The sequence below is a fragment of the Barbus barbus genome (genome assembly GCF_936440315.1).
Source record: "Barbus barbus genome assembly, chromosome: 1".
Classification (NCBI taxonomy): Eukaryota; Metazoa; Chordata; class Actinopteri; order Cypriniformes; family Cyprinidae; genus Barbus; species Barbus barbus.
The window spans coordinates 46081686-46091537 of record NC_136729.1 but is presented as its reverse complement, the minus strand read 5'-3'; the positions used below and the strand labels follow the sequence as shown (position 1 = coordinate 46091537).

Genomic DNA, 9852 nt, shown 5'->3' with positions numbered 1-9852 from the left:
CAGCAGAGCGAGGCGCTTCTCGCAGAGACACGAGGGTCTGTCCTTCAGCTCTGAGGAGCTCCTGTGATGATTAGATGATGTTATCTGTGTTTGGTCTTCAGCTGCAGTTCAGGCGTCTTCATATATTTAATTAAAATGCCATCGGCCAGTAGAAAGGCCAGTTATCTAACACAGACGCCTCTCTGCCCTCTAATTCAAAGATTATCTGCTGTGATTGGCGTCTGGATGTTGAGATGGAGCGAGTGGAGAAAGGGAACATGTGGTGAAATGACCCGACACACACACACACACACACACCGCTGTCACCTGACCGCTCCATTTCCATGGCAACTATCAGGCGAACAGCATCACAGATGAACAGCTGTGGTTCTGTGCTGATCGCTGGAATGTACGATGCATGTCTGACATCCTAACATGCTGCTCTTACTAATACTGCCGGTGTTTATATGTACAAATTCACAGATTATTCACCGGATTTTCCAAGAGTGCATAAATCATAAAAGGAAAGCACTTGACTTGACTATGCATTTTTATTGCAATGAGATGTAATGCAGCCTTGAAGCAGACCTGGACATGATGCTGTGTGCACATGAATGAGTATCATGCCATACGTCACATGTAACTGTAAGGATGCAAATCAATACACAATAACACATAACTAAGAGGAGGCTAAAAACATGAGATGCTTGAAAACTAATTCATATGTAGAATACAAGTGGTCATAAATGTGAATTTAAATGCAGTATCATTATTTTATTGAGCAAGGATGCATTAAACTGATCAAAAGTGACAGTAAAGACATTTATAATGTTACAAAACAAGTCTGTTTCAAATAAATGCTGTTCTTTTAAATTTCCTATTCATCTCTGAATCCTGAAAAATAAAATGTATCACAGTTTCTACAAAAATATTGTGCAGCACAACTGTTTTCAGTATTGATAATAATCAGAAATGTTTCTTGAGCAATGAAGCAGTATATTATCATGATTTCTGAAGATCATGTGACACTGAAGACTGGAGTAATGATGCTGAAAATACAGCTGCAGATCACAGAAATACATTACAGTTTAACAGATATTCACATAGAAAACAGTTATTTTAAATTGTAATAATATTTCACAATTTTACTGTGTTTGAAAAATAAATGCAGCCTTGGTGAGCAGAAGAGACTTCTTTAAAAACAAAGAAATCTCATTTTTAATTCAATCGGGATTTTCGACTTGCTACTTGTTAAAGTGAGATGAAGATGCGTGTTTATGGTGCATAAATTTGAGCAAATAAAACACAAAGTTCTACATTATTTGATAAAACCTTTTTGGCAAACATTTACAGACGCAGGTGTGTAAACATGGTAAATGATCTTCTCACACCTGCAGAACAAGCGCCAGCATGGCATAGCATCGTTTATTATTTATTCTGGATGTAAGGAGACTTTCTTTTGTTGGCAGTCAAACAGCTGCTACAGTAACAGCAGCGCTGCCAGTTACTCCGACTATTAGGGAATGAATAGATCAAGATTTCAGCCGTTGTTGTTATTGTTTACTAAAACTACAACATAAACGTAAGACCATTATTAAAAAAATAGGTCATTGAAATAAAACTGAATTAAAATAAAAGAAACATTAGGTGAAAAACTAAATGAAATATAAAAATTTTTTAGAATTTTCATTTTAATTTTATTCTTTAAACGATGACAAAAGCACATAGAAAAATTACTAAAAATTTAAATGAAACTTAATTTCCTGTAGAGCTGCTTTACAACGATTTGTATTGTAAAAAGCACTATACAAATAAACTTGAAACTTGATCATGTAAAAAATAATAGTTATTTCAGGCTAAATAGAAATATAACAAACAAAATCTTATATAAAAAAGTAAATGTCAAAAGCACATAGCAAAAGTGCTAAAACTTATACTAAATTAAAATGAAAACTGAAAATATAAAAAAATCTAATTTAAAATATTAAGGAAAGAAATTTAAATATAAAAGCAAGTTACAAAAATAAAATTAACAACAGTTCTGAAATTTAAGCTAAAATACACCTGAAAGTACAGAAACAAAAGCTAATTCAAGATACAAATAAATGTTGAAAATAAATATAAAAAAACAAAAAGTAATGAAAATAACAAAATTACTAAGATTCAAAACTAAAAAAATATATAAAAATAAAAGCTAATTCAGTAATAGTACTAAAAGCTAATATATATAATAATATACATATTCAATAATATAATAAATATCTAAATAGAAATAAACTAATAAAAGTGACAAAAGCACATAGGAAAAGTACTAAAACTTGAAATAAAATAAAATGAAAGCAAAACAAAAATAGAAGCTCGTCCAAAATATTAATAAATACTATAATAATATAAAAATTGAAACTGATGGCAGGATTATGTTTCAGTGGGCGGAGTGCTTCTGTGGTCATGTGATCTCTCCCTCACTGAGACTGACTCTCTGTTATTTTCTGGATGGCTGCTAGCGGAGGTCAGTCAGGGTCCTAACGAGCGAGTCCAGAGCGGCCGTCATTAGCAGCACACACACTGATGACCGGCCCTGACCACACACACTGATACAGCTGTGACAGAGACGACCAGGGCTGCAGCATAAACAATATAACAATTGGATAAAACGATCACATCTATATAAAGACACTAAGATTGTTTTAATGTGACCCTCATACAAGAAATAAAAAGATGATTGTTTTAATAAAAATCAATTTGTAGAATATTAAAATCCAAAGAGCTGAGGAAACATTTAGTTGTGATGTTCTGCTCAGAAACACAGTTAAATATGAACTCATCCAGACTACAACTGCTTTGCATTGATTGTGCAGCACGTGTGTGTGTCTGTGTGTTAGTGTGATCTGAGCTGCTGTGTAAGCATGTTGGCATTCTGCCTATTATGAGCTGCTGTAATGACTCATTAATAACGTGGAGTGTGTGTGAGAGATTGATTGAAAGTGTGTGTGTGTGTGTTAAAGTGCAACACATTTCATTAACTCAAACACTTCACAAGCGCCAATCAAACTGACATGACTGTAGAACGAACGAACACACACACACACACACACACAGCTACAGCTCATCTCAACATTATATCAACAAACTGTTTTTACCCTCAATGCATTTGGGTCCATTTTGGTCCTGAAGAAATGCAATAAAACTTCTAAAAAATAGTTTTTAAATAACAATTAAATAGTTTCTAGGAAGGGAACAAAACTTTGCAAAAGATCTTCAATATACACATTTATTTGTCAGATTATTTAGAAGTATATTTTTGTAGAGATATAGCGATTTAATAAAATGTTTAACGTTTCATGTTCATGTCGGGTATGTATGGACAACCAATTGGTGTCAAAATACCTTTATTAAATTATCTATTGAGTTATATTAGTTTCAAAAACATCTGTAAAATATATTTTGCCTCACATCTCACACACTTTTGAGACTGAGTTTGGTTGATGTATACGTCTGTTTACGAACCATTACAGCATGAAAAACTGATCACTTTTTTCATCTGAAAGATTTCAGAGTAATAATTATGCTGTTTCGATGTAGTTTTTTTAGAAATAAATATGTAGGTCTAAAAAAAAAAAAAAGATTCTTCTTGTCAAAACAAAGCTGGAAGGTGAAAATAGTGTATATATTTTAAATGCACTATGAGGGTTAAATAAATGTTTTCAAATAATTAAAAAAACCTCCTGATGAAATAAATTTCAAGCAACATTTACCTTTTGTGTTTCAAAAGGTAAGAATTTATTTATTTTTATTTTTTATAAATGAAGGTGAATATCTGATAACAAATTATTTTGGATGAATTCCTTTAAAAGTGTCTAACAGACTATTTTATGCAGTGGTTCTGCTTCTTCTCAACTAACCCATCAAACATGAAGACTTCAGCATAGAAGTGCCACAAGCACCAATCGAATGTCCCTGGAGGACGTTTTAATGTTTCATTGTACTTCAAGCATTTCAAGGATTCATCTATAACTCAATAAAAGTAATTTCAAAAGATGTTCCTCATTGTTCCGTATATAGCTGAAGAAGAATTCTGTATCCATGGCAACTTGTCATCCTGGTTCCCATCTTTTAATTTCCTTAAAGAGCACTGGATTTCAAAACATGTTTTCGCTTTTTGCTTATCCGACAGAACTGATTGAAATTTAAAAACCGTCATCATGAAGGAGAATAAATCTTATTTAGCAGCCAGGCAGACTGACAGGCATTAGAAGTTTACTGGTGTACAGACATACAGTTTATAGACTCCATACACACACACACACTTTAATGGCAGGAAGTTTGTTATACATTGTGACATTACGAAAATAGCTCTTTGTCATTGTTGTTTTACTTACCATTTCTTTCCTCATTTCTAAGAAGTTAAGTGACATACTGCCAAGTATGGTGACCCATACTTGGAATTCGTGCTCTGCATTTAACCCATCCAACGTGCACAAACACAGCAGTGAACACACACACACACACAGCAGTGAACACACACACACACACACACACACACACAGCAGTGAACACACACACACAGCAGTGAACACACACCCGGAGCAGTGGGCAGCATTTATGCTGCAGCGCCCGGGGAGCAGTTGGGGGTTCGGTGTCTTGCTCAAGGGCACCTCAGTCGTGGTATTGAGGGTGGAGAGAGCGCTGGACATAAGAGTGTATATGTTAAAAAATGCAAGATTTTAGATTATGGGCTTGTCCCACACACAGACTTTGTAACTTCAACTCAATAAAAAGTGTGTAACCTCAGGATATCATGTGTTTTCATTAAATGTTTCTAGTTCTATTTGTATTTTTTTGTATGTCCCCAATAATACTGCTGTTATGCAGTCACACCAAGTGAGTTTTTACATACAATTTGTTTGGTTATGACTTAATTGAAGAGTGACAAGAGACCATAGAAATCGTTAATTTGACTATTTTTACATGACACAACACTTCTGGGAACATTTCACTAACCAGCTGTCCTCATATTTTTAGTTCAGCATTTATATAAATGTAGTATGCTTGTACAACTCCATTGAATTAATTGCTTTTGCTTGTAATATTCTCAGTTGCACTTGAATACATGCAAATGCAAATGCAAATCGTGATCTAAAAGTGGCTTCGTTAGAGCTCATTACCAAATTAAGTAATATTGGAGAATTTAATTCTGAAGCAATCAATCTTCATTTTTATTCTAAATTAAATGTTAATTTGATTGTTGATTTTCTCTATAAAGTGAAAAATGTCATTACCAGCACACAGAGTATGCCACATTATACTAAAGTCCACCTGAAGGCTGATCAAAACCACAATAAAATCTTTATTATATTACTCTTTATTACTTATATCTTTTTTTTCCCCTGTATGTAACATAGTTTATTAAGGTTTTTCGTCAAAAGAACCCCTAATTAACAAAATGTGTCGTGTTCCGGAAAATGCACACAGCCAGCAACTCTCGGCTTCACTCTGTCAGTCATTTATTTGTTGGCAAACAAGTTTCACTGTTACAACAAATATTAGTGAGAGGTCATTCAACCACAGGAGAAAAGAAGGGAATAAAGAATAAATAAAATCATATTTGTAATGATAAAAAATCTAATATGTGCCACATTCATTTTACCCCCAGACATTTTTGCAAAATAGTTTGTACTTTTTCCCTCAGTGAAATAAATAACCATTCATTCTCTGCTAGAAAAAATAAAAGCAAAAAGAAGGTATGCTGGATCTCTGCAGCTAAATCACACAAGTGCACCTCTGTCACTCTGTCTGAATGAAAACAACCTCTGTTGATCATATACCGCGATACTTCTCATATCTCTACTCCAAAATGGCAACATATTTTCAATATTGGGCTTCCTTTCTTCATTCATCTACAAACTGGTGTCTATAAATCAAAGAGAATGAGGAAAAATAGGAATTATTTTTTGTCTATCCATTTTTGTTCTACTTGCCATTATTCATACTGAAATGAAGATGTGAATGTAAAAGATATAATTAAAAAAAAAAAGAGCGAGGGATCAAAACCTGTCGTTGAGGACGAGACCATGGGGAGAGAAAGGAAATGATCTGAAATCACCATGGTTACAGAAGCGGAGGGCGTAGGAACAGAATAAGCACTATCCTGTGTAACACTAGTGTCTGTACATTTACATAGAAATATTGTAGAATTCTCCAGTATTAGTTCTTCCCCTGCTTCTCGATATTTGTTATTAATACAGCAAAGAACAGAAATGACACTGGAGAGCGCGTGGTGAAGACGCCCTTCTTTGTATTGTTCTTCGTCGCAGCAAAACGTGCTGCTTTTCACCACAGGAGCAGAAGAAAAAATATTTAAAAAGCAAATATGGATACAGAAGGTATTAAAATAGTTTTTGAGTCACAGACTTGATTGGTGTTGACTAGACGCACTGAGCTACTAACAAAGTTTTTTGGCAGTTATTTGTATTCCTTCGGGGTCGCAGAGAGTAAAAAACCCTCGAAATCTCACACTCGCCCACAAGGTTATACAGCAATTCCATTTTCGGGTCCGTTTTCCCTTGAAGTAGAAGTGCACGACCAATAGAATCCAAAGAATGTCAGGTTTCATTACTCAACAAGCAAGAGTACCCATAATCCTCTGCTGAACGGAATACGAAATCGCCTCCCAAGGTTTGTTGCTGCAGTTCATTTATCTGCGGACACGGAAAAGCAAAAGTGAACAACTGCGGACGACAGAACGGTACGGAAACGTAGAAGAGCCAGAGGAGGTCGAGATGTCATTGGGCGAAGGGGTTACCGGTGTGAATGCAATGGGGTTTGGCGCCCTCTATAGGCTGGTGACCATATGTGCGGTTTCCTGTGGCGTTTCTTCGGGCGAAAGCTCATCTTTGGGCAGGACGATAAAGCCGTCGCTGCTGCCACGACCCAGCTGGTAGTAGCTATGCAGCTGGTGCAGATGGTTGCGCGAGCCCAAGTTGGGCATGCTCTTATAATACACGTCGTCCGGCTCGCCGCTTCTGGGTAGCGTGTCACCGCCGCGGGGCAGTGAATGTGTGTCGGAGCGCTCGGGGTCGGGCAGCGTGGGCATGCTGGTGTAGAGAGAGTCTCTCTGCGGGGACGGAGTCTCTTCCGTTTGCTCCTCTGTAAGCAGAGGGAAAAAACTCTCGCTGTTTTCTTGCGGAAGGCGCCGTCGCAATGAAGAGGCCGAGCTGAAGGTGGAGGGAAGAGGCTGGATGTGGCATGGCGGAGGAAGCAATGGTGCGTTGGACTCCTCCCTGATCAGCTCCAGCCCCAGACTGTCCTCGTGTGGAAAAGACGCAGAGTCGTCGTCCAGGCCCAACGCAAGATTGACGGGCAGCATGGGCGAGTCCTTCACCCCGCCTCCGTTGCTGACTTCATTAACCAGTTTGTTCATGAGGTTGCGTCCGTGCTCGGCTGTGCGGTCGTGGTTGTTCAGGTAGGTGGGCAGGTAGTTGGAGGTGAGCTCTTTCAGGATCCGTTTCTCCAGCGTGGTGTCTTTGTGTACGTTGTACGTGCGGTCGATGATTTGCACGCAGTCGCTCATGTAATCGGCGCTGGCCAAGCTGTAGCTGTTGCCGTGGTTACCATTCAGTGGTAGAGTATCCATGGCACTTGTATCCCGAGCATTGTTCAGGATTCCCTCTGCAAGAGGGAGAGTCAGAGAGAAGAGTAATTAAAATCACTTGCGCCTGGCACATCTGTAAGACCGACATGCAAAACAGCTCGCTGAAACAAACCAAAAAACCTTGAAACTGTTCGTCCCTGAGATGGACGCTCATTGAGCTTCCAAACCAGTGCTATTTTGGGCATTGATTGGATTCGTCAGGGGTTCAAGGCTGATGTGAGGTTTAAAACTCATTCCAGAATTCACTGAAACGTGCCAGCTAAACCTGCGATAATGGACTTACCTGTCAAGCTCATCTTTTGGCTATAAATTTGCAACCTCGATTGTTCTCATCTCACATATCAAATAACACACAAACCACTCTGCAAAGCCAGCAAACACAACAGAAACACATTGCACCGACAAAAACACACAACTATACACGACAGCTAATGCACGTAAAAACGTTCGGCAAACCAAATCATGCTGGCCTTTATATAACACTAATATATCATTAGGTACAGAGAGAGCAGCTTCTCCGCCTATAGATTTCTCTAAGTTAATTAAATTTTGCATATTATCAACATCTTTATGTTAAATTCTTCATATAAAGAAGTGTGCAAGCGTGGGCTATTAACACACTCCCACACTCGTATAACAAATTGTGGGAGCACTTTCTTGTTTACCATTTTTTAGCTTCATCATTTGGGCATAATCAAATAAATAGCATTTGTTTTACTTATCAGTGGCTTAGACAAATATGCAAATTTTAATTAGGGGAAAAAGACCAGGGTGGCAAAACACTGAATTGTCCACTCAGCTTCTATTTTAACAAAAGCATCACTTTGCGTTGAAGAAGAGATGAGAAAACTAGGTTTTCATTTTAATGAGGTTGAGAGTGCTCTCTGATTAGAATATTGACTAAAACATCTCTTAGTAGAATAGTGTTTACTGTAGTTTTAAGGAAAGAGTAATAACGTTAAGGGAAATTACATTTGGTAAGCAATGTTTAGTTTGACTCCCATACTTGTCTCTCTGTAGGGCTCTTAAAGGACAGCATGGAAAAGGAAAGAGAAAAAGGTACAGGTAAGCATTCACAGTGACCGCTCAAATAGAACATGCACACAGATTAATGAAGCGCAGGTAAGCGGTTACGCTCAACCTCCTCGTTTCACCTCTCAAATACAGACACACACCCCCATGTCCCCTTGCAAATCCCAGGATGCACATGTAAATGCCATAAAATTGTGCTTTAAATCCCCCTGAATGTCTGGAGGGCGCAGAAATGGCTTCTGTCTCCATTAGTGACGTGCTCCGCTCTGAACGCGGTTCCACGGTTAGACTTGTATTCAGTAAGAGAGTTATTGATCGGGCTAAAGAGGAGCATTAAAAGGGGCCTGGGATCTATTCGTAATTTCGGGGCTTTTATTGATATTAGATTTCAAGGTTGCTACAATGTTGTCAACGTAGATGAAGAGGGTGTTATCCAGTGCTCGCCCCTCGCCACTGAAATTGTCCAGAAATGCGCCTGTCTCTCTTGTCTCTAGAGCCTTCTAAATTCTTTCAGATCTATGCATTAGTGGAGGTGGCGGTAACAGGTGGTGATGGGGAGAAAGCAGATCACCAGTGCAAAAGACAGACAGGGCTAGACGGTGTGAGACAGCTGCATGCAGAGATGCGTTACTGCTAAAAGGAGAAGCCAGGCCTCCTGCCGGCATCTCAGCGTGAGAGTGTGGTAGATTCATGTTCTAAAAGAATGCGATTGGCGTATGAAATATTGCTTTGAAAAAACTTTTTCCATGCAGCTCTGAAAAAGCGTGCTCTGTTGAGGTGCATCAGTGCTATGACACGCAGACCAAACGATTTGGTATTGTGATTCAAGTTGCAGTCGCGTTTCTGTTTAGTTAAAACACGTCATACCATGCTCCTCCTGAAATGGCAAACATTAATGCATGGATAAAGTTTGCAGTCGAATTTGTAATCACATGCTGGTACTGAAATGCCATGCAGAAAATTGCAGCATAAGGACATGGTAGATTTCTGGTCTGAAGGAGCACTCAAGATGTTTAAAGTCTTACTGAGTGTTTTCATGAAAGGAATGCATTCATTGTTTTTAGCTGCATCAGTGCTGCAACATACCACAAAAAAGGTCTAGCATCACCGTCCAAACCCTTCTGCATGAGACACATTAGACCGACATGTCTTCACAAGAGTGGACTATTTCATCCTATCATTTAGCACTA

The 9852-nt window shown here is 38.2% G+C and overlaps 1 protein-coding gene across 1 annotated transcript in view; it reads right to left on the bottom strand.

Annotated features, from left to right (window-relative positions):
- Positions 1-5474: 5474 nt before the first annotated feature.
- LOC306868823 (adhesion G protein-coupled receptor L3-like) overlaps positions 5475-9852 on the bottom strand; it is a gene marked incomplete at its 5' end in the record, with an annotated part of 222555 nt that continues 218177 nt past the window's right edge. The window contains 2 exons of the mRNA XM_079415205.1: positions 5475-7647; positions 8637-8654. Coding sequence (XP_079271331.1) covers positions 6812-7647; positions 8637-8654 — 854 coding nt within the window. The 3' untranslated portion in view covers positions 5475-6811. The remainder of the gene's footprint in view (positions 7648-8636; positions 8655-9852) is intronic.